The sequence below is a fragment of the Mesoplodon mirus genome (assembly GCF_964341445.2).
Source record: "Mesoplodon mirus genome assembly, chromosome: X".
In the NCBI taxonomy this organism is placed as follows: Eukaryota; Metazoa; Chordata; class Mammalia; order Artiodactyla; family Ziphiidae; genus Mesoplodon; species Mesoplodon mirus.
The window spans coordinates 61,307,727-61,332,918 of NC_138981.1; the positions used below are offsets into that span (position 1 = coordinate 61,307,727).

Consider the following 25,192-nt stretch of genomic DNA (forward strand, 5'->3'; position numbering starts at 1 on the left):
GCCATACAATTTACCCATTCAATGGCTTTTAGTATGTTCACCTCACCACAATCAATTTTAGAACATTTTTATCACTCGAAAAAGAAACCCTGTACTCATTAGCAGTCACTGCTCCTCATTTTTCTTGAAAGCTCCTGGGCCCTGGAAACCACTAATCTACATTCTGTCTCTATAGATGTACCTACTCTGAATATTTCATACAAATGGAGTATAAAATATGTGGTCTTTTGTGACTAGCTTCATTAACTTAGCATACTGTTTTCAAGTTTCATCCATACTTAGCATAATGTTTTCAAGTTTCATCCATATTGTAGCCTCTATCAGTACTTCCTTTCTTTTTATTGTCAAACAATATCCCATTGTATGGATATACCACATTTTACATTTATCAGTTAATGGACATTTGATTTTTCCCTACCTTTTGGCTATAGTGAATAATGCTGCAATGAACATCAGCATACAAATTCTTGTGTGGACATACATTTTCAATTCTCTTGGGTATATACTTAGGAGTAGAAGTTCTGGGTCATATATTTTAATTCTATGTTTAACTATGAGGAACTGCCAAACTGTTTTCCAAAATGGCTGTACCGTTTTAGAGTCCTACTAGCAGTGTATAAGGGCTCTAGTTTCTTTATATCCTCTTGAATACCTTCTATTGTTCATCTTTTTGATGACAGCCATTCTAGTGGGTATGAAGTGGTATCTCATTGCAGATTTGACTTGCATTTCCCTAATGACTAATGATGTTGAACATCTTTTAATGTCTTTATTGGCCATTTGTACATCTTCTTTGAAGAACTGTCTATTCAAATCCTTTGCATGTTTTTCATTTGGGTTATTGGTCTTTTTATTGCTAAGTTGTAAGAGTTTTATGTATATTTTGGATACAAGATTCTTATCAGATATGTGATTTGCAAATATTTTGTTACATTCTATAGGTTGTCTTTCTACTTACTTGCAGATATCATTTGCAGCACAAATGTTTTTAATTTTGATGAAGTCCAGTTCATTTTTTCTTTTGTCACTTGTGCTTTTGGTGTTGTGTCTAAGAAACCACTGCCTAACCCAAAGTCACAAAGATTTACTCCTGAGTTTTCTTCAAAGAGTTTTATGTCTTACATTTATGTCTTTGATCTATTTTGAGTTAATTTTTCTATATGGTGTGAAGCAAAGCTCCAAATTCATTCTTTTGCATGTGGTTATCCAGTTATCCCAGGACCATTTGCTGAAGAGACTATTCTTTCCCCAACATATGGTCTTGGTATCCTTGTCCAAAACTGACCATGGATGTATGGGTTTATTTCTCAACTCTCAATTCTATTCTTTTACCTATATGCCTTTCCTTATGCCAGTAACAGACTGTTTTGATTATTGTAGCTTTGTAGAAAATTTTGAAATTGGGAAGTGTGAGTCCTCCAACTTTGTTCTTCTTTTTTTACAATTGTTTTGGCTATTCTGGGTCCCTTGCAATTCCATATGAATTTTAGGATCATCATGTAAATTTCTGTAAAAAAGCCCAGGCCCAGATGGTTTCACCAGTGAATTCTACCAAATATTTAAGGAATAAATAATACCAATTACCTGTAATGTTTTCCAGAAAACAGAAGCAGAGGGAACACTTCTCAACTCATTTTATGAGGCTAGTATGACATTATCTTGTATACAGAAAATCCTAAGGATTCTACTAAAAACCGTTAGAAGTAATAAATGAGTCTTAGCAAGACTGCAGGATACAAGATCGAAATACAAAAATCAATTGTATTTCTATACCATAACAACGACCAATACAAAGTTGGAATTAAGAAAATTTTACTTATATATTATAGCAACAAAAAGAATAAACATCTAGGAATACATTTAACAAAAGGGCAAGAAAAATGTATTTGTATTTGGAAAAAATGTATACTAAAACTACAAAAACATTATTGAGAGAAATTAAAGAAGATCTAAAGAAATGGAAAGAAGTCATGATTCTTGAAATGTACATTTTCAAGAGGCCTGTCCTAGTAGAGCTAGAGATGGTAGTTTCAGAGCTTGATATATGCTGATTGTTACATGAAGGATGAAGAAAACAGCTGAGGGCTTCCCTGGTGGTGCAGTGGTTGAGAGTCCGCCTGCCGATGCAGGGGACACGGGTTTGTGCCCCGGTCTGGGAAGACCCCACATGCCGCGGAGCGGCTGGGCCTGTGAGCCGTGGCCGCTGAGCCTGTGTGTCCGGAGCCTGTGCTCCGCAACGGGAGAGACCACAACAGTGAGAGGCCCGCGTACCACAAAAAAAAGAAAAGAAAACAGCTGATGCTTTTTTTGGATGTGGGAAGATGCCCTTTAGAAATTTATTTATTTCATATATTTTGGGTGTTTAACTGCAATTTGCTAGAAGTTCTGAAAAGTTTTTACAATTTTGTCCATTTTCTACAGTGCTGCAGCTGTTGGAACTTCTGCAAATTTCCATGGTTGTTGGTAATTCAGGAGAAGGGCAGTCTTTTTAGCTGTAACTTTGGCATTTAAGGGCACCCGCATCCAAGTCTACAGCCTTTATGATCCAGCACAAATCAACTTTGTGCTTAACAAAGTTGCATTCTTACTTTCAAATAAGGTACATTTCCCCTTATTTCCAGTACTTGCTAATCGAACCTCTTAATCATTCCAGGAATGTGTCATTGGTGCTTCTATTGTTGCTTCATTAAATGATGCTATCTTTACTGTCATGGATAATTTCTATGTTTAAGAGCTGAAATGTTTATAGGAGATCAGCAGGAGAGAAAAATTAAACTAACTGGTCAGAGGTGAGAGGTACACCAGAGATGGAAAGCAAGGTAGCTTTCCCAGAAATCAAAACTGGCCAAAAATTTTAAGTGTTTTTTTCCTTCTTATATCTCTTGCCCATCTAATTCTAATCCTCTCTTGGTATCATCATGTCTCTCCTTCTCTCTAAACAGTACTCATAATCCTGCTTTTATGCTTTGACCCACCTGTAAACCTACACAGGTCATATGGTGTTACGAAAAATCAGGAAAATAAAATTCCTGAAATCTGCTCTTTATGTTGGTACACAGACTATGTATTGTAAAATATACATATTTTACAAATAGTATTATTAAAATAAACCTGTGGCAGACACACTTCTAAAAAGTTATGTGATAACTGACTCTTTGCAAATCAAATCTTGAACTCACCAGAGGAGTTAATTTAAGGAACTCAGTGGATGAATTCTGTCATAGTGAAGGCTCCTTCTATAAAATGAATTATCCATCCAACCTCTGTATCTATCCATTTGGCAACATGCATTCTTTTTTTTTTTTTTTTTTTTTTTTTTTTTTTTTTTTTTGCAGTACATGGGCCTCTCACTGTTGTGGCCTCTCCCGGTGCGGAGCACAGGCTCCGGACGCGCAGGCTCAGCGGCCATGGCTCACGGGCCCAGCCGCTCCGCGGCATGTGGGATCCTCCCGGGCCGGGGCACGAACCCGGGTCCTCTGCATCGGCAGGCGGACTCTCAACCACTGCGCCACCAGGGAAGCCCCAACATGCATTCTTTTTATTCCCTGAGTTTTCTTAAATTGGAGCACACCTATACTTGGATCTTTAAGACAGTGCTGAAATCACTATTAGAACAGCTTTCTTTTCCTCTCTGCTGAGTATAATGATCTAGGGAAGGAAAAGTGAACTAACAAATCCTAGCTTGTGTCATTATAGCTTATGACTGGTTAACATACATATTTTTTTCGAAAAATAAATAAATAAATTTATTTCATTTTTGGCTGCATTGGGTCTTTGTTGCTGCGAACGGGCTTTCTCTAGTTGCAGCGAGCGGGGCTACTCTTCATTGCAGTGCGCAGGCTGCTCACTGTGGTGGCTTCTCTCGTTGTGGAGCACGGGCTCTAGGTGTGCGGGCTTCAGTAGTTGTGACACATGGGCTCAGTAGTTCTGGCTCGCGGGCTCTAGAGCACAGGCTCAGTGGTTGTGGCGCATGGGCTTAGTTGCTCTGTGGCACGTGGGATCTTCCCGGACCAGGGCTCAAACCCATGTCCCCTGCATTGGCAGGCAGATTCTTAACCACTGTGCCACCAGGGAAGCCCTGGTTAACATATAATAGGGTATTCCCATGCCTAATGTCCAAGCCTCGTCAGGGCTTCTGTGGGCTCCCTTTTCTAACACCCTGTTTACTACTCCTGCGGCCAGTTCATGTTGCTGTCTCTTGTGAGAACTGACTCAATGACTTTTACAGATCAAGAGTTTCTGTGTTTATTTATAATACCATTGTTTCCTCTGTCAAAGAGGGAGACTGAAAAACCAGAAATCTTCTGTAATTTGATTTCATAGTTACGTCCAGCAAGTCCTTTTAGAGATTTACATGCTCCAATGATAGAAACTGAGGTAGGACCTTGTGTCTCTCCGCTTCAGTTTTTTTGACTTATCAAAAAGTTCCTACCATACCCACCTCCTTGACAGAAATGTTATCATGATAAGTTTAAATAAAGGCATTTATAAAAAAAAATCCAAAGTACTAACTGTCCTAATTATCTAACTCACAATTTTTCTCTCATTAAGACCCCAATTTTGGGTTTCCCTGGTGGCGCAGTGGTTGAGAGTCCGCCTGCTGATGCAGGGGACACGGGTTCGTGCCCCGGTCCGGGAAGATCCCACATGCCGCGGAGCGGCTGGGCCCATGAGCCATGGCCGCTGAGCCTGTGTGTCCAGAGCCTGTGCTCCGCAACGGGAGAGGCCACAACAGTGAGAGGCCCGCGTACTGCAAAAAAAAAAAAAAAAAAAAAAAAAGACCCCAATTTTAATTTGACAGAGCTAAATAAATCAGCTTTATGCACACCTGCTTCTTTCCACATAAAAAACACACACAAAATACATGCACCTGATTGTGGGAAACCAGAAATTAGTCCCACATGACGGATTTTCTTTTAACCACCCACTTTACATTTATAGTCCACTTTAAGGGCTCTGCGCCTGGAGTTGGCAGCTCTAAGAACAGTGAGATCAGTTTGTCTACAGTTGTTCCCAACCTTTTTTGGCTCTGGTACACCTACACTTGCTTCCAAAAATATACCCCACAGTCTGGTGCTCAATGGAATGAAAATCTTTCCTGAGCTAATAGAATATAAATCAGAGAAGGCAATGGACATAGTTCTGCATTTTAGAGTACTCATAACAACACAGTGAGGCAAACCCGTGCAAATGACGCAATTGACCCTGCATCGAGAGAAACAGAGCTTTGGGCTGTTCTTTCAAAGGTGGTAAAGATTTACGCTTCTCAGTATGCATCTCCCAGCTTGGCCTCCCTTGAGACTGAGGATATGCTTTTGAAGAGATGGTCAGCCAAGGTAAACGGTGCAGCCAATAGCACTGGAATCAGCAGAAACTAACTGGTTTGTACAAGGACGAAAATCATGGTCTTGGTCCTATTAGCACTATGTTCTAAATGCCTGAGCTAACTAGCCACTGATACTGCCTGTGAGAAAACCAACCTTCATCAGAAACAGAAATGCACTTGAGTACTAACACACATAAATTAATAGTTCAGTCTCCAGGACCTGAATTCAACATGAAGCCTATTCCAAAGTTGCCATTTACAATGGTGGAACAACCCCTATTTACCTGAACAATTTTCAAAGTTTCACAATTTGTATTATTCCCCCCAATAATTAACTTTATTTCAAGTAAAAGGCTTGAATTCCAACTATTTAAACCACATTTCCTAAAATTAGCATGCATTTCTGAGAAATTTTTACTAGACATTGATATTATTTATATGAAATAAGCCTTGAAGGGCAAGTCTCTAAAGTTAATTGGGGCACCTTCTTTACAGGTATCTATTTCTCCTATAGGAAATTCACAGGAGGAATTCCTTGTCAAGGCATTAATAAGAGCTTAACAACCTTCAAGATACCTCCTAATGGAAACTATAATAATCTCTTAAAGAAGTTTTGTTAGTTGTCTGGAATAAAGTCCATAATTACCCCTTGACTCAATCCACCTTGTATGATCTATATTACTGTTATATTAAAGTACATCAGGCAAGATTAGTGATTTCAACTCCTCTCTGTTTATACCTTACCCTGATTGCCCCCAGGCTCCAGAAGAGTTTAAAGAGCCATTTTTTACTAAATTCCAAAGACAAGATATAAAAGGCATGGGGAAAAAAAAAGTTTCTCAGAAGAAAAATCCACTGAATTCGAGCAAAGACCAGCTAGGAAGTGAATGTAGCTTACTAGCATTCCAACTAAATTTAGTGGTATCGATTGTATAAGAATGTGTGTGGGTCGCACATATGGTCACCTTATTTTTGATAAAGGAGGCCAGAATATACAATGGAGAAAAGACAGCCTCTTCAATAAGTGGTGCTGGGAAAACTGGACAGCTACATGTAAAAGAATGAAATTAGAACACTCCCTAACACCATACACAAAAATAAACTCAAAATGGATTAAAGACCTAAATGTAAGGTCAGAAAGTATAAAACTCTTAGAGGAAAACATAGGCAGAACACTCTATGACATAAATCACAGCAAGATCCTTTTTGACCCACCTCCTACAGAAATGGAAATAAAAACAAAAATAAACACATGGGACCTAATGAAACGTGAAATCTTTTCCACAGCAAAGGAAACCATAAACAAGACGAAAAGACAACCCTCAGAATGGGAGAAAATATTTGCAAATGAAGAAACTGACAAAGGATTAATCTCCAAAATTTACAAGCAGCTCATGCAGCTCAATATCAAAAAGAAGCCAACCCAAATCAAAAATGGGCAGAAGACCTAAATAGACATTTCTCCAAAGAAGATATACAGATTGACAACAAACACATGAAAGAATGCTCAACATCATTAATCATTAGAGAAATGCAAATCAAAACTACAATGAGATATCATCTCACACCAGTCAGAATGGCCATCATCAAGAAATCTAGAAACAATAAATGCTGGAGAGGGTGTGGAGAAAAGGGAACCCTCTTGCACTGCTGGTGGGAATGTAAATTGATACGGCCACTATGATGAACAGTATGGAGGTTCCTTCAAAAACTACAAATAGAACTACCATACGACCCAGCAATCCCACCACTGGGCATATACCCTGAGAAAACCATAGTTCAGAAAGCATCATGTGCCACAGTGTTCATTGCAGCACTATTTACAATAGCCAGGACATGCAAGCAACCTAAGTGTCCATCGACAGATGAATGGATAAAGAAGATGTGGCACATATATACAATGGAATATTACTCAGCCATAAAAGGAAACGAAATTGAGTTATTTGTAGTGAGGTGGATGGACCTAGAGTCTGTCATACAGAGTGAAGTAAATCAGAAAGAGAAAAATAAATACCGTATGCTAACACATATATATGAAATCTAAAAAAAAATTGGTCCTGAAGAACCTAGGGGCAGGACAGGAATAAAGATGCAGACGTAGAGAATGGACTTGAGGACACGGGGAGGAGGAAGGGTAAGCTGGGACGAAGCGAGAGAGTGGCATGGACATATATACACTACCAAATGTAAAATAGATAGCTAGTGGGAAGCAGCTGCATAGCACAGGGAGATCAGCTCGGTGCATTGTGACCACCTAGAGCAGGGGATAGGGAGGGTGGGAGGGAGACGCAAGAGGGAGGAGAAATGGGGATATATGTATACGTATAGCTGATTCACTTTGTTATACAGCAGAAACTAACACACCATTGGAAAGCAATTATACTACAGTAAATATGTCAAAAAAAAAGAATGTGTGTGGGTAGTTGGATTAAATATTTGAAAATGCGTTGAAAAAAGGAAAAGAAAGTTGAGTATTATCTTAGTGATAATACAGTTCGTATTAAAGACAGGTTGGGGTAGAAAATTAAATGAAGGTAAAACTGTAGAATCACGTGTGGCTTTATCCAACTCTCATTCCTTCTTCTCTTCTTCCACAGAATTTTTGGTTCTTATATTTAAACAGCAAAACTGAGGAAACAAAGACTCTCACTACAATTCAGACATTAGAAAAAAATAGAAAGTCAGACCAATTAATTCTATAGATACGCATTTTGAATTTGCACCTTCAATTTTCATTTAAGTTTTCTGAGAAAAGATGATACCAGCATGGGTTTGGTGACTATGGACAATAAATTGCAAGGCTAAATCAAAGTGCACACTGTAGTAAAAAAAAAAATTCACCAATGCTGTAGATACTTGCCCTGCTCTAGCAAGGACCAGCTTCAGGAACTGTTCAGATTTATTATAAAAACAGGTACTGGGAAGAACAATAAAGAAAGGTTGTATGTCTCAGACTATTTGAAATGATTCCATTAAATAGACTGAAAAACACATTAAAATGCCTAAAATAGACTGAAAAATACATACTACTGAATATTATGACTAGCACTTCTCAAAACCATCCAGGTCATCAAAAACAAGGAAAGCCTGAGAAAATGTCACAGCCCAGAGGAGCTTAAGGAGACATGACAACTAAATGTAACGTAGTGTCATTACACGTGGATGGGATCCTGGGACAGAAAAACAGTATTCGGTGAAGTCTGAATAAACTATGAACTATATCAATATTGGTTCATTAATTTTAACAAATGTATTATATTCATGTAAGATGTTTCCACTAGTGGAAAAGATCTAACACTTGAGGGCCTAGTTCACAGGCCTGGATCAAGGGCACTCAAAGACTTCAGCCATCAGATGTGAACAGGACAAGGACTCCATACCTCCATAGTAATCCAGCTCAGAAAGCCGCAAATCCAGGCACCCAAAATCCCTTCAGAGAATTTCAGTGGGAACAGTTGATAATTAAGATAATAAGCAAAGCCTATTTAACTTTCTTCATCCCAAACAACACTACAGCTTGAAAACACATTGTAGGCAGCAGGTTTCAAAAGCAGTGAAATCCCCATTTGCAGAAGTCAAACTAACAATTGGGGGGTGGGGTGGGGGACAAGCCATCCCTGGTGACTTGCATCCTCCATCAGCTGCCAGCCCCTCCTGATGGAGAGAGGAGCTGGTATGGGAGCAGAGGCAGCCTGGGCCTTTAGCAACTCCTACCTCAGGCACTACGATGTTGATGTTGTCTAACACTATCGCTTACACAGATAAAGCACCCAAACTCCAAGTCAGACTCTTGCCCTCCTCTTGCCTAAGGATTCTGTAAGCACCAAGGGCCATGGGAGCTCTATTCGTCAGTCAGGTTATGAACGCTGAAGGATAGTTTCTTAATGGAAATACTGACCATGGTTAATTAGTAAAACACAAATTTCAAGGTGAAAATCTCTTGATTTTATATATTCATTCTTTCATTCAAAGCATATATATTTATTAAAGAAGTATTATGAGCCAGATTCTGGGTTCATGAAAGAAATTAGCTCAAGAGAACACTCTGAACTGATGAAACAGTTTAGATGAACATCAGATCAATAAATAGAAATGTGGATGACGTTAATAGAATCTCATCAAGCAGAGAACATTCTTGATTTAACCTCGCACGCCCTCTATTGGTCTCTTGGTTAAAATGCAAAGCTTATATAACCCACAGTTTGGTCGGTCGTGTTCAATATGCTGGAAATCTGACGTGCTGACTGCTCATTGGACTTCGTGAACACTCAGACCTCTGACTGCTGTGTGGAATCTCCTCTCTCTCCTTCTCTCTCTCTCCCCCCTCCCTCTCTCTCTCCCTCTCCCTAATTTCATAATACCTGTTACGATACTACCATTGATTCATTCAACCAATATCTATCGAAGTCCTACCTTGAGAAGGCACTAACTCATCTTTCCAATTTAAATAACTTTATTCTTTATTTTCCAAACATATTGACATTCCATAAGTCAACTGGTAGTACCACGGGAGACACTCCCCCAAAGGGTTGGGAATCAGTGTTTCCCACTCATCTCTCTCTGCCCATCCATTCCAACTTTCATACCCGATCATTCACCCAACAAAAATTTTTTTAAGTTTTCTATGTGCCAGGTAGAGTTCTAGGCAGTGAAGCTACAGTAATGAACAAAACAAATAAAAATCCCTACCCCCTATGAAGTTTATATTCTAGTGGGAGAGGGTGTAAGGCATGAAATAAATAATGAATAAGTAAATTAAATAGTTTTTTAGACAATCAATAGTATGGAGAACAACAGAACAGGGAAAGGGCAATGGGAGGCTTTTTTTGCAGTGCAAATTTAAAAACGTGGTCAGGGAAGACCTTACTGAGAAAGTGATACTTGAGCAAAGACTTGAAGGAGGCGAAGGGGCATTAACTGGGAGAAGGATATTTCAGGCAGTGAGAACAGGAAGGGCAAAGGCCTGGAGGTGGGAACACGCCTGGTATGTTCAAGGGAAAAGAGGAGTCCAGTGCCCAGATAATAGCGAGGAAAAGAAGAGAACAGTAGTTCTACAGGGGGGAAGGAGAAATAGGGGGACTGCACAGGGCTTTGTAGGCCGCGGTAGGCACTTTGGCTTTTACTCTGAGTGAAACAGGGAGCCAAGGCAGTGTTTTGAACAGAGGAGTAATAGGATCTGACTTCTGTTTTAATAGGATCACTATGTCCGCTGTGTGGAGAATAGACAAAACAGGAGCAAGGCCAGAAGCAGGAACACTAGTTGGGAGGTGGCTGCAATAATCCGAGAGAGATGGACTAGGGTTGTAGTGCTGGAGGCAGTGAGAAGTGGTCAGATTCTGGATATATTTTAAAGATGGAGTTGGGATACTTTACAGTCTGAACGTGGGGTGTGAAAGAAAAGGAGTCAAGGATGATTCCAACATGTTTGGTTTTAACAACTGGAAGAGCAGGGCTGCCATATGAGGGGGGATTAGGAGTTAGCTTTTGGACATATATTAAGTTTGGGATGTCAACCAGACACCCACCAATCAATCTACTCTCTACCATCTCCTACCTAGCTATCCATTTACCCACTCAGATTTCTCTATGTCACAAATCCCTTGACATCTCTGTATGTCTTTCGGTGTGCCACTTCCAATTTTACTAACAATACTGCCTCCTACTTTGGCAAGAAACTGGGTATTTTTGATGTCTCCCTTCGCCTTACCCCCAAGAGCTAACTGGTCACCAAGTTCTGTCAGTTATGCCTCTAAAATCACTCTCAAGTGCTCTTCTTCCTTTTCACATCCACTGTCACCACCTTTGTTCATACTTTCAAGATCTCTTCCCTGGTTTTTGAGCATAGCAATTTGATCTTTTCCTTTACTAGTGAGACTGGGTAGACGGGTCCAGTGGATCTGGGGTCAGGAGGTGGAGGCAAGGGGCAGGGCATAAGTAAGAGGGTCATTTACTCCCTTCCCTGGTACCTGGACCTGAAAGCGAATGCCAGAATTACATTTAAGAGAGAATGCTAGGGCTTCCCTGGTGGCACAGTGGTTGAGAATCCGCCTGCCAATGCAGGGGACACGGGTTTGAGCCCTGGTCCAGGAAGATCCCACATGCCGCAGAGTAACTAAGCCCGTGCGCCACAACTACCGAAGCCCGCGCCTAGAACCCATGCTCCGCAACAAGAGAAGCCACTGCAATGAGAAGTCCGCGCACCGCAACGAAGAGTAGCCCCCCCGCCACAACTAGAGATAGCCCGTGTGCAGCAACAAAGACCCAACACAGACAAAAGTAAATAAATTAAAAAAAAGAGAGAGAGAGAATGCTGAGGTTGAGCTGGGAAAGCATACCTATAATAAGATTATGAGATCAAGGTTGCCTTGGGTGCCCCCCCCCAAATACTTCCTGATCAACAACCTTACAGTGAATCAGACAGTGGGCCAACCATGATGCCACTGGAAAGCTAACACCTCTTTCATGATGAAACTGGTCTCTCAGCTTTAGATTGCTGGGGCTAATTGCAGGGTACAAGGTAGAGAAGTGCATCAGGGAGTCGCAAGACTGGATGAGTGATCATGGAGTGAGAAGGGCATGAAGTTCTAGGGGCTGCTGATGTAGAAGGTGTGTGGGCGGATGACTGAATTTCACTTCAAAGGTTTCCAGGTATGAGTCCTTCAATTTCTGCCATGGCAGATGGGGCTGTGCCAAAAGGAAATCACACCTGAATGATCCAGTTAGTGTAATTCATATATGGCAAACACTTTCTGGTGCTTAGTATGGGCCAAGTATTAGTCTATGTACTTTACACACATTAGTTCGTGTAATACAACTGCTTTGTGAGGTAAGTACTATTATTATCTCCATTTTATAGGTGAGGAAATCAAGGAACAGAGTTTAAGCAGGTTGTTCAAGATCACATAGGAAGCGGCAGTGCTGGGATTTAAACACCCAGGCAGTGTGACTTGAGTCCCTGCTCTTAACCCCTCTGCCATGTTGTATGGTGAAAGCTAACAGAATGTGCCCTTGGGTAGTCCATACTTGGGTAGTTAAGATATTGACCAGACTCAGGGATGTGAGTGGTTCTAGCAAATAGCCAGGGCGAGAGTGGGCTGGAAATAATTAATGCCATGAAGGGAAGAGGTCCGGATGGAGGCGTATAGTGGATTAGAAATGAATTCTGAGGAGGCTGGGGGTGGAGAACCAATCGTATTATATGTATCAGAGGTGTGGCAGTACTGCTGCTCCGCCAGGACCTGGTCAATCCATATGGCCTGGAAGGTTGTCTGCTGGTGGTGGTATGGTGGAGAGGTAAATGTGGGGGGAGGAGAACTCTGAATGGCATTCTCCAAAACTAGTATATGAACTGGAGGCTGTGGTTGGAGAGCAGATGGCTATGGAACTTGTGAAAGTGGAAGGCCTTTTAGATGCATGGGCAGCAATGGCTGGGAAAGAGGGATCCACCACTAAGAAGGTGTTACAGATGTGGGAGGAGGAAAAATCTGCACTGAAGTTCATTGGGATGATATCCCAAGGACCTGAAGGTTACCTTGGTGTGTCTTTGTCTCAACTGTAGGATCACAGAGGTATACCAGAGGTTAGGTCAGATATGGGGCAACTAGAAGAACCCTTAGTCCAGGAGTTCTCAAACTGTGTTGTGCATCAGAATCACCTTAGGGAGGCACTGGTTAAAAAAAAAAAAAGAATATTCTTGGGCTTTACCCCTAGTGGGTCTGATTTAGAAATCTTCATTTTAGAATTAAGATGCAGGTGGGCTGCAGGCCACAGTACGAAACACTCCATGAGATTATATGCAAGTCTGAATAGGCTATGTTGGCCCACTGGAGGGGTGCCCTTGGGCACAGGCAACCCCCAATCCTAACCTGCCCGCTCCCCATGCTGTGGCTGGGGTAAATGGTTGTCCTCAGGCTGGAACCCATTTCCACTGCCCCTTGATATTCTGAAATCTGCAACAGGGTGAGTGTTTTGGGAAGGGTCTACTTGGCCTGGTACGGGCTGCATTTTACAAGTCTGCCCCGGCTCCTCTGGGCTATAATGATTTGAGCTCATGATCACAAACTGCTTGTCCCTCTCAAAGGAAGTGTCTCCCTGTCTTGAAGGTGGCCTTGATCACTAAGAGCTCTCATTCCCACTTGGGGTAATTGGCCTTGTTTAGGGCCAGCTTAGGTCTAGAGATCAAAAGTACCCAGGTCCTCCTGTGACAGGACAACACTCCCCACCCATCACCCCCTCCTCACCCACACCCCCGTACCTGGATGTTGAAGGCATTAGTCAGTGGTATAGACCAGGGCTGGGGTAGAAGGCCTTCAGCTACCGGAAGGTCAGTTTTGTGTCTGGGGACCAAATTCCTTTCTCCTTAAGAGAAAGGATACTGGGGAAGTGAAGATGCAGAGGCAGTAGATGAATTGTGGGCAGTATCAAGGGGTTGCTGACGTCTTCAATCATTTTAGGGACTTCATTTTAGAAAAATGGATATCTTATCCAGCACTATGTAAACTCTGCCCAGAAACATCACTTTCACACTTTGGGGCTTGGCCTGGGGATAGTGCTACTGTAATCATTCAACTACCACGCAGCTCAGACATTCTGTGACATCTCATTAAGTGAATTTATCAAAATATTGCCCAGGTAAATATTCTAGGAGGTGGTGTGTGATCTCATTTGCTGGAAGGAAGTGGGGACATTGCACAGGAATCTTCCACTCATTACCTTTCTTGATCCAGATGAGGTTGTAGGTGCCCCTAGGGGATAGATAGCTCTGTAAAGGCCAGAGCATTATGGAATTGAGTTAGAAGGTTCTGGGTTAACAGAAAGGAGTTTGAATAGTGATTACACTGAGGACAGAATAATCTTGACAAGAAGAACTCCCTGCTTTTTATTTTCAGAAAGGGTCTCAAGGTTAATGTGGAAGAGATGGAGAATCTGATGAATCCTGCTGCTAGCTGCTGTCCAGAGTTTTCATTTTATAGAAGGCCTTGATTTTAGACTCAGAGACCACCTGCTCCTTAGGAAGAAGAAAAGTCCTGGATATCAGCACTACAGCACAGTCACCCTTGCCAATTAGGGGTGGTCCCTCTGTCTCTTGGTAAGGAGTATCCTCATTTGCCTTATGAGTATGGGCTGGACCTAGTAGTGGAGGTCGAAGAGTGAATTCATGTCATGTTTGGGAGGAGCAGGGGTATAGGGAAGGCTGGCAGTGAAACTCTGACAAAGCAAAGGGCCTGAGTCTTGAAGCCAATCGTAAATAGTCTACTTTCAGCCAGGAGCTTACGGACAAAGGGGACGTGGAAGTGCAGTGGATAACAAACAGTACCAGGGCTCACTTTAGTTGGACAGGCAGTGGGACCCCACTGGACCAGAGACTTGCCTGAGAGGCTACCTAAGACCCCCTGAGTGTAACCCAATCTGGATATAAGTGACTTTCATCAAACACTTACTATGTGCCAGGCTCTTTGCTAGGCTCTTTAATACAATGATCAGATTTAAGCCCCATCACCCTATAAGGTGGGTACTATTATTATCCCCAATTTACAACTGAGGATACTGAGGCACAGAGAGGTTTTGCAGCTAGTAACTGATGGAGCTGGAATTCCCTGTGCAACGCTGAACCACTGTATTAGACTATCTTCCCTAGATCTCATCTGATCTGGGCTATTATGGGAAAGGTTTGTCTATTTTGTCTCATGATGGGTCTGTTCTGCAGGTGCCAGGATGGAATGGGTGTAAAGAGGAAGTGATAAGGACATGCACTCCATGGCTGAAGGAAGAGTCTGCCTTGGTGCTGAGGTGATGTGGCTGACCCTGAATCCAGGTTTCCATTTTCATGTAGTGATCTATTGGTTTGGAAAGGCTGGAGGTGGGATGGTGTCAGTAGAGGAGGGGGTTCTGGCTGCTTGGTTAATGAGTTATACTGCACACAGAGCACTCTGGAGAACTGGAACTGGAATGCAATCCACTGCCATTCACTCTGTGCATAAAGAACTGGAGCTCTTGAGAACAGAGCTCTAGTAGCTTTGATCCCAACTGCTAGCTGGACGGTAACTAAGAGCTGGAGGTCTCGTTCTATATTCTTCTTGTTGAGTTTGCCAAGACACAAGGCAGAGTTATATGGCTCTATCGTTCACTGCCCCCAGGTGGAAGTCCCAGAAACAAATGGCATTCTAGGGCAATAATCTCTCCTCTCCTAGCAGCAAAGCAGGCAGAGGGGGCCCAGCTGGCACAGATCCCGTGTCACCAGGTGGAAGGCTGAAATGTCATGGGATAAGATGGCAAATAACAGAATTGTGGCAAGAAGAAGGGCAGGTTGAGCTAGAGATGGATGTAAGTCTTAAATGGATTATCAGAATGAGATAAAGGAAAATACTGGGAGCTGTAATGCAGAGGCAAACAGGAAGAGGTGAGGATGAGAAATAGCCAGTCAAAGTGGACAAAGAAGATGCGATCTCGGCAAATTCTGGAGGTTAGGAGTCACTGTCCTGTGCTGGTTTTAATACCTCCTAGTACGTGTTTACATGGAAAGAGTGAGTCCCATTTAAGGGGATCTAGATGGGACAAGGTGGCTTCTTAAGAGACTGACTACAAAAAGCAGAATCAAAGAATTCAAAGAGGCCTGTGAGCAAGTGATAGGAGTGGGCAAGAGTCATTTCATGGAGAAAGTAGAGGCCATGGGGCCGGCACTCACTAGTAGGCAACCCAGATACTTCTCTGCTATACCCTCCTTCACTCCTTTTGCTCTGGCTTCAGAAGAGGTGGGCCTCGTCCTCCCAAAGCCATCCCTCCCATCCTCTCCTGCCTCCTCCAAGACTTTGCTCCATTTCTTATCCTTCTCATATTTCCATTATTTCCCTTTCAGTCTACAAATGTTCGCAAAGCTCTTAAAACAAACCCAACTAGTCAGCCCTCAAACCTTAGCTTCCCTTGGCCACTGCCCTCCTCTCTTTCCTTTCTTTGTCATTTGAACTTCTGGACAGATTAATGTTCCTTTCTTGTCCATTTCTTTAGTTCCTGCTCACCCCTCAACAGTTTGTATTCCCATCACTCTCCAGAAAGTTCTCTTACCAAGGTCATTAATGACTATATTAATTGCCAAATATGACTGACACTTCAGTACCGCTCTGGATTGTTGAGAGCTCTTTTCTTCTTTCAACTCTCTGCTCCCTTGGTATTCTATGGTCCCCTTCTATTTCGATTACCTGGCCAGTCCTGATTGCTGCTTTTCAGCTGAACTCACTGGGGCTTCTTCTTATACTTGCCCATTACAAGTTGGTATTTCCTGGGGTTCTAGGCTCTATTTTCTTTTTCTCCTCACTCTCTGTCTTTTCCCTAAGTAATCCCACCCATTTTCCTGGTTTGCGCTACCATTTCATACACTGGCAACACATCTGCTTCTAGTTCCAGCTTCCACCTCCATCTCCAAATCTCAGAATCCAATTTCCCTGGGTACTACCTCTGCTGCATACCACCACCTACTCCCGTGTACTGAGGTGGTATAATTTAGGGGATAAGTACACAGGTTGAAGAATTAGATTGCCTGGGTTTGACTCTCATTGCTCTGCCTTAGTTCAGGTCCTCATCACTTGTCAGTGAGAGTGCCAATACCCAATTCAGTCCCTCGACCTATAGTCTACACCTCCTTCAATCCATCCTCTATAACTGCAGTCAGTTAGGTTCCTAAAACACAAATCTAACCACGTTACTACCTAACATAATATTTCAGTGTCCCCCCCATTTCCTACTGAAGAGTTTCTCAAAGTGTGTGCATCAGAATCACCCCTAGATTTTGAAAGTGCAGGTTCTGATGCCCCAGTCCAAACCTACCTGATCAAGATCTCTGAGAGATCTAGAAATCTGCATTTTTCAACGGAGTGATTCCGATATACATGAAGCCCTTCATGAGCCATTTCCTACTTTTCTACCTCATCTGCTGCCATTATCTGCTTTGAACCTTAACCCTCCAGCAATGTGTGTAGTTCCCCCAATCTGCCAAGCTATTTCACAGTGCTGCTTCTGCAAGGCCCTTCACCTCCTTGTCTCCCCAGCACACTACTCTCCATCCTTTGAAGTCTTCTTCACCACAACCGCCTTACTGAAAAATCTTACTTTCCTTCTCTACAGCTGTTTCTCAACCATTTTTTCATTATCATTCCCTCACCCAAGGAGCCTTTTTAGACACCTTTTTCTAACTGACCTCTCCACGAAATTTTATATCACAGATGTACTGTACATCTGTTATGTACTGTGACCCTTTGGAAAACCATGAACTATGTAACATCTAAGTTTCTTGCCGCCCCCGCCCCCCTACCACCTGCCCTGGCAAGAATCAAGTTTTGCTCCCTTGGGGGCAGTATCACCCCCATTGAGAATACACGCTCTGCAGCAGCAGAAGACACTGCTATCCAAACTGGTCTTCTTGAGGTTCACCTTTGGTTTCTCTGATAAGTCTTTTCTGATTCTCCTCCTATCTCTCTGACCACTCCTTCTCAAGACTCAACTCTGTAGGCCTTTCTTCTCTTGCCTGCCTTGTAAACACTGGCATTCCACAAGGCTCATTATTTGAGGTTTTCCCCCTGTATTATTTTACACATGCTTCCCAGGTTATTCTGTCTATTTCCTTAATTTTAATTACCACCTATCATGCTACTGGCTCCCAAATCTGTATCTTCAGTGAAGATGATTCTCCTGAGCTCCAGCCTCTTGCTAGTCTTAAGTACGGGCCACAGATTGGCAGCCTTTAGTATTGCCTGGGAGTTTGTGAGGAATGCAGATTCCCAGGTTCCCCCAAGACCTGAACCAGAATGTCCATTTTAATAAGATCCCTGGGTATTTTGTATGCAGATTAAAGTTGAGAAGTCATAGGCTGGACCCCATTGCCGACTCTGTAATAGACATCTTTAATTAGATGCTCCATAGGCAGAGCAGTCCCCATCCCCTACTCTTCTTGGTTAAAGGTAACACAATTACTCAGTCATCTACACAAGAAATCTAGATCACTCCTTCCTTATCATTTATATCAAACTGGTTACCATTCCTACCTATTCTAGCTACTAAATGGCTCTTGAATTTATTCCCTCGCCTATGCTCATCACCACAGCTTTCACCTCCTTTAGGATAGATTATTATCACAGTAAAGGTCCTAACAGATTTCTCTGCCAACATTCTGGCCCCCAACACTCACCAATTTATCTACCAACTATTGCCAGAATCATATTCCTAAAATGCAAATCTGATCATGTTACCTCTTCCTGGCTAAAGATTCCTTCAGTGATTCTTTACTCTTTAAAGCCAAGGTTCTTAACCAGGGATCCACACATGGGCTGTAGGAGATCCTTAGACTTTCTGAGACTATAAGGAAACATTTGCGTATGTACATTTTTCTAGGGACAGTGTTACATAGCTTTCATCAGATTTTCGGAGGGGTCCATGACCAAAATAGGTCAAGAACCACTGACCTGAAGGATCAAGTCCAAGCTGTTCAGCTTGGCAAACAGGACCCTTCATACCTCTCCCACCTCACCTCCAGCCACTTGCCTATAGGAGCCCTTGGTTTCAGCTTTAATTATAGACTTGGAAGTGCCCTCAGCTTTCACGCACATGCTGTTCCTGAAATAACCCCAAGGTCACATACACAACTAGTAAGTGCTGCAGTCCACTCCTTCTGGACACCCCACTACCTTGTGCCTAACTCTAGCATACACCGACCATATTATGCCTCTATTGTAACAGCTTCCCACTTTGTTCCAAGCAGGTTTTATTATAAAACGTTTTATTAATAAAAGTAATATAATCATATTAGAGAAAATATAGGAAAATATATGAAAAGGTACATGTATATATCTGTGTGTGCGTATACCCACATATACATATAGTGTGTATATATATATATATATATAGTGTGTACGTATATGTGTGTGTGTATATATATATATATATATATATATATATATATATATATATATATATATATACACATCTCATACTATCATCATCGTCACAAAGTCACCGGTATCATTTTGTTGTATTTCCTTCTAGAAATTCTTTTCATATGCAGATATTTTTTACATATCTCTAATCAGAGTGAATATATGATGTTGTAGCTACCTGCCCTTTAAAAGCAAAGCCAACAATATACGATATGCATTTTTTCTTGTTATGCAGTTGTCCTAACCACCATTTTTAATAGTTATATAATAGCCCATCAAGTGGATATGTTGCAGTATACTATGTAACCATCCCACTGTTGTTGAATATTTAGGTCTCCTTCCCTTCTTTTTTCTTGGCTATTATACGTGAAAGAGAAATTACCATCTTCATATACACAGCTTTTCCATATTTTGGATTGGCTCATTTCCTTAGATTACCAAGAGTAATAGATGTATGAGTTAAGATCTTTCTTCCTTTGGTTCAAATCTGGTAGAAGTAAAATATATACATGTATATATACAAATATATACATTATATAATGTTTCAATTTTTCTTCCTCTAATTATTAGCGATACTAAATATTTTTTCATGTTTGTTTACTATTTGTTTCCTCTTTTGTAAATTGTCTGTTCATGTCTTTTACTCATTTATCTGAATATTAGTGTTTTAAAAAATCAGTTAGAAAAGTTAATGATTTTAACCCTTTGTTAATATTTGCTGTAACTATTTTTTGCCTCTTTTTATTTTGGTAAAATTTTAGCTGCAAAAGTTAGAAAAAAATCTCATTACAGAAATTTTGAAAACTAGAGAAACACATTAAAAAAATCATTTTAATTCTGTCACCCTAACATAACCACTATTATCATTCCCACTAATTTTTTTAAAAAATGCATCTATTTTACAAAGTTGTAACTGCAGTGTGCAAACAATTTTAAAACCTGTTTTATTAACCCAGAAGTATTTTTCTGAAATGCCCCATAGTCTTCATAATCATCATTTAAAATAATAGCATAATGCTCCATGGAATGGATTCACCCTTTCCTTATTGCTAGATATTCATGTTATGTCTAATTTTTTAAAATAAATAACACTGGTAATTATCTTCAGGTAAATAGTTTCTTTTCCATATTTTGAATTATTTTCTTAGGAAACATTCTCAGAAGTAGATTACTAGATAAAAGAGCATTAATACATGCTGGCTACCAAACTGTTTTCTTAAGGGGTTGACCCAAACCACACTATTACTAGCAAACTGAGTACCATTTTTTTCAGTTCTATTAAAGATAGGCTTAGGGGCTTCCCTGGTGGCGCAGTGGTTGAGAATCTGCCTGCTAATGCAGGGGACACGGGTTCGAGCCCTGGTCTGGGAGGATCCCACATGTTGTGGAGCAACTAAGCCTGTGAGCCACAACTACTGAGCCTGTGCGTCTGGAGCCTGTGCTCCGCAACAAGAGAGGCCGCAATAGTGAGAGGCCCGCGCACTATGATGAAGAGTGGCCCCCACTTGCCACAACTAGAGAAAGCCCTCGCACAGAAATGAAGACCCAACACGGCCCAAAATAAATAAATAAATAAATTAAAAAAAAAAAAAACCACCTACTTAAAAAAAAAAAAAAAAAGATAGGCTTAAAAAGAGGCTACCTACTTATCTGCATTTCTTTGATTAGTAGAGATGGACATTGTCCCATGTTTTCCAGTTGTGCTTAAAACTCCTTTGTAAATTGTCTATTCATGTTCTTTGCCCATACTTCTTCTTATACATCATACTGTATGAATGTCTGAGAAAATGCAAACCTGTCGCATTTTGTCATATTTATGTCAAATATGCCTTTCTAGTCTGTGTTTAGATTTTATTTTTGAAATGGCCATAAAAGTTATTTTGGTTTTAAAATTTTATACAAATATGTTGATCTTTTCCTTTGTTTGTTTTTCTTCTGTTCTTTCCTAAGCTTAGAAAACTATTCCCCTTTAGAAGCCTGAGGAATATTCATTCATTCTAGGTTTTTTATTCCTAATTTGCTTTTTTATATTTAACTCTTCAATCCAGCTGCCACTTATTTTAGTTTATTACAGGAGATGAGGGTATAAATGCTACAAGCTGTCACAACATCATTTACCGAACAATCCTTTCCAATCACTTGCAACACATCCTTTATAACTGATTGAATTCTTATATGCAACAGTCTCTTTGGGGAGTGTACTATAACATCATTTGTCTAACCTTATACCAGTGGTACCAGTGTTTTCATTATCACAGTTTTGTATGTTTAATATCTAATAGCATTAGTCTCTCATTACTCTTCTTTTGCAGAATTTTCTTTGAAAATCACTCTTCTTTGGCTTTCAGATGCAATTATTTGCTGTCTTACCTCTAAGAGATAAACTTCTTGAGGGCAGAATTGGTTTATTTCCTTAGAATATTGCTGAGAATAATAGTACTGGGTCAACAGGTACAAACATTTTCCCCACTCTTAACATTTATTTCCAAAGTTTTCAAAAAGAGTGTGCTAATTTCACTGTAATCCTGCCAGCACCTGGATATTTTGAAATAAAAGATTTTTTTTTCAAAATTGGTAGGGGAAAAATGTACCATGCTTCAATTTCTGTATCTCTGCTTATTAGTGATGATAAAAATATGCTTGACACCGTGTAGGTGCTTAATCAATGCCTGTTGAATGAATAAATGGCATGTATGAACCTGTACGTGTATTTGGGGATGCGGGGGTTTAAACAGATATTGTGGTTATAAAAGATAAATGCCCTCTAGATGTAAGTTTGTGGGCTAAATGCCTGTAGTCCATCTGAAGAGAGGTTCTAGAGGCACCAAGAACCCCTTGGAATTTGGACCTGAATTGGGGCAATCTCTAGAGACTCTTGGTAATTTATATTTACCACAGGCATGTCTGTTTCCAGGTAGGATCAGCTGCAAGCTGTCTGAAACAGTTAAAGATAATGGCGTGTGGGTATGCCCACGCCTGCATACAGCCCCAGAGGCAGCCATATTTGGCTGGAGATAGAGTGTGCTTCCTTTGGCAGCAAAAGAGTAATAAGAAGTGGCAGGTACCTGGGTATTCCACTGCAAACTGACCCAGGCCCTAGGAGGCCTTAAGTGGTGAATTTAAATACATAAGCTGCTCCAGTGCCACATGCAGAAACTAGAGCTGACTTGTAGGACTGGGCATTTCCCATGAAACCACACTACTTTTCTTTTCAACTTGCTAAGCGTGAGAAGGCATAGAAGTCCTTGGTTCAGAGAAGCTTGGTTTTGTCCCTTTTATCTATAGCTTGAAGCAGACAGGGTCATTTTTCCCTCCTAGAGATCACTGTCTTGATTTTGAATTTTTTTAATAGAGCAAAAACTAACAAAAGGCAGGTTGTTTCTCTTTGTTTTTAAGGCCATGTAAAACTCATTACTAAACACAGCTTCTCTATGTTCCACCACCTCAGTTGTAGATTCTAGTAGTAAACTTACTCAAGGATTTCCTTGGTCATGAAATCTATCTATTTGATGAAAGAATTCCATATTATTACCTTAATCTGCATATGCTGAAATTGTGCTCAAGATTTTATTCTGAAAAATGAAGTGCTGTTTTCTCTAGACTCAAGAGCACTAGAGTATCAAGGTCATGGCAGATAGTATGAACAACTGGTGTGTGAATGACGCATTGGCAGTTCCTACCACTGCTGCTTTATTTCACTCAAATAGCACATTGATAAATTCAGTTTTTAAACTCCCTCTCCTCTGGAGGGGGGCATAAATTAGGAGTTTGGGGTTAACAGATACACACTACTATATATAGAATAGGTAAACAACAAGGACCTACTATATAGCACAGGGAACTATACTCAGCATCTTGTAATAACCTATATTGGAAAAGAATCTGAAAAGTATAACTGAACCACTTTGCTGTACAGCTGAAACTAACACAACTTTGCAAATTAACTATACTTCAATAAAAATAAATAAATAAATAAATAAATAAAATCCTTCTCCTCCAACATGTACTACAGCCATCTTAAGCAAGATACCAAATGCTGAATAAGGCTCAGCAGTCCCTGTCAGACACAGAGTATAGCTGTTTGAAATGTTAACATCAAACTCCAAAAGGACTTTTCCTGTAACTCCAAGTAGCAACAGCTGTTGCACAAGCCCTTTCTCCTTAGGTTAACACCTCTCAGTTGCCACTTTGCTGCTTAGAGATGGCAGCATAAGCCTCCTTTTTTTAAAAATTTATTTATTTTATTTATTTATTTTTGGCTGCATTGGGTCTCTGTTGCTGTGCGCAGGCTTTCTCTAGTTGCGGCGAGCGGGGGCTACTCTTCTTTGCGTTGCGCGGGCTTCTCATTGCAGTGGTTTCTCTTGTTGCGGAGCACGGGCTCTAGGCACGCAGGCTTCAGTAGTTGTGGCACATGGGCTCAGTAGTTGTGGCGCATGGGCTTAGTTGCTCTGCGGCATGTGGGATCTTCCCGGACCAGGGCTCGAACCCGTGTCCCCTGCATTGGCAGGTGGACTCTTAACCACTGTGCCACCAGGGAAGCCCTAAGCCTCCTTTTTGATTCTTCAGCCTTTTGTTTTAAATCTGTTCTCATCAATTCTCCACCTATTCAAAAATCTGTTTGCCACTCCTTTCAAGAACTAGCTCTAGGGCTTCCCTGGTGGCACAGTGGTTGAGAATCTGCCTGCTAATGCAGGGGACACGGGTTCGAGGCCTGCTCTGGGAGGATCCCACATGCCACGGAGCAACTAGGCCCGTGAGCCACAACTACTGAGCCTGCGCGTCTGGAGCCTCTGCTCCGCAACGAGAGGCCGCGATAGTGAGAGGCCCGCGCACCGTGATGAAGAGTGGCCCCCGCTCGCCACAACTAGAGAAAGCCCTCACACAGAAATGAAGACCCAACACAGCAAAAATAAATAAATTAATTAATAAACTCCTACCCTCAACATCTTCTTAAAAAAAAGAAAAAAAAGAACTAGCTCTAAAATTCACCTCTTCCAAGACTTCCATGATTAATTGCTCCTTATTGCTAAATCTCTTCAGCTCATACATATATTCAATTGGTACCAAAATTGACGTTGCTCCCTAATTATTCTAGTTTTAATAATGTTTCTAGAGTATAAGTTCCTTGAAGACAGGGGAATTTCCAGAAAGCTTAAAAGGAATTTAGAGATTGTCTAGATATCTAGATTAATATCCTTTGCTCTGCCCATTTTCCTGATGAAGAGACTGAGACCGAGAGAGGTTAATCTGTCCAAGCCAATCAGCCAAGTTTGTAGAAAAACTAGGCATAAAGCCCAGGTGTCCTGACTTTCAATAGTACACTTTCCACTATATTATGTCATCTTTTATTTTACTTGTATCTCTTCAGAAGGCGTAGTAAAGTGTCATACACACACACACCCCACGTCTCTCAATAACTGCCAATACAATAAACATAAGAGTTTACATAAATAAGAAACTGACTCAAGGAAAGAGATAGAAAGCAGAAAGGTCATTTTCTTACTTCTTTGCATGATGCCACCCTCCGGACCAGTTGATCGCTACTTTGCACATTCCATCAATCAGGCACTGGGCAGCTGTGATTGTAGCCCCTCCTACAGCTGCTGCATAGTCAAATATTCCTTCAGTGGCTGGGCAGTCATAACCTTCAGGCAAACATCAGAAGAGCTTGTTAAAAGATAAGCTGGATAAAGAGGGGTGTGATATTATGATTTATAATAAGGAATATACAGTTAACCCTTGAACAACATGGGTTTGAACAGCGCAGGCCTACTTACAGGTGGATTCTTTTTTCAGCAGTAAATACTACAGTACTACACCATTAGCAGGTTGAATCCGCGGATGCGCAGCTGCAGATGTGGAGGGCTAACTATAAGTTATACTCAGGTTTTCAGCTGCACAGAGGCTGGGTGCCCCTAACCCATGCGCTGTTTAAGGATCAACT

At 41.1% G+C, this 25,192-nt stretch overlaps 1 protein-coding gene across 1 annotated transcript in view; it reads right to left on the reverse strand.

The window, feature by feature from the left end:
• The window catches only part of HDAC8 (histone deacetylase 8), a 239,943-nt gene that overhangs the window by 209,102 nt on the left and 5,649 nt on the right, over positions 1-25,192 (reverse strand). Inside the window, exon 4 of the mRNA XM_082609097.1 lies at positions 24,752-24,893. Within this exon, the coding sequence (XP_082465223.1) occupies positions 24,752-24,893 (142 nt within the window). The remainder of the gene's footprint in view (positions 1-24,751; positions 24,894-25,192) is intronic.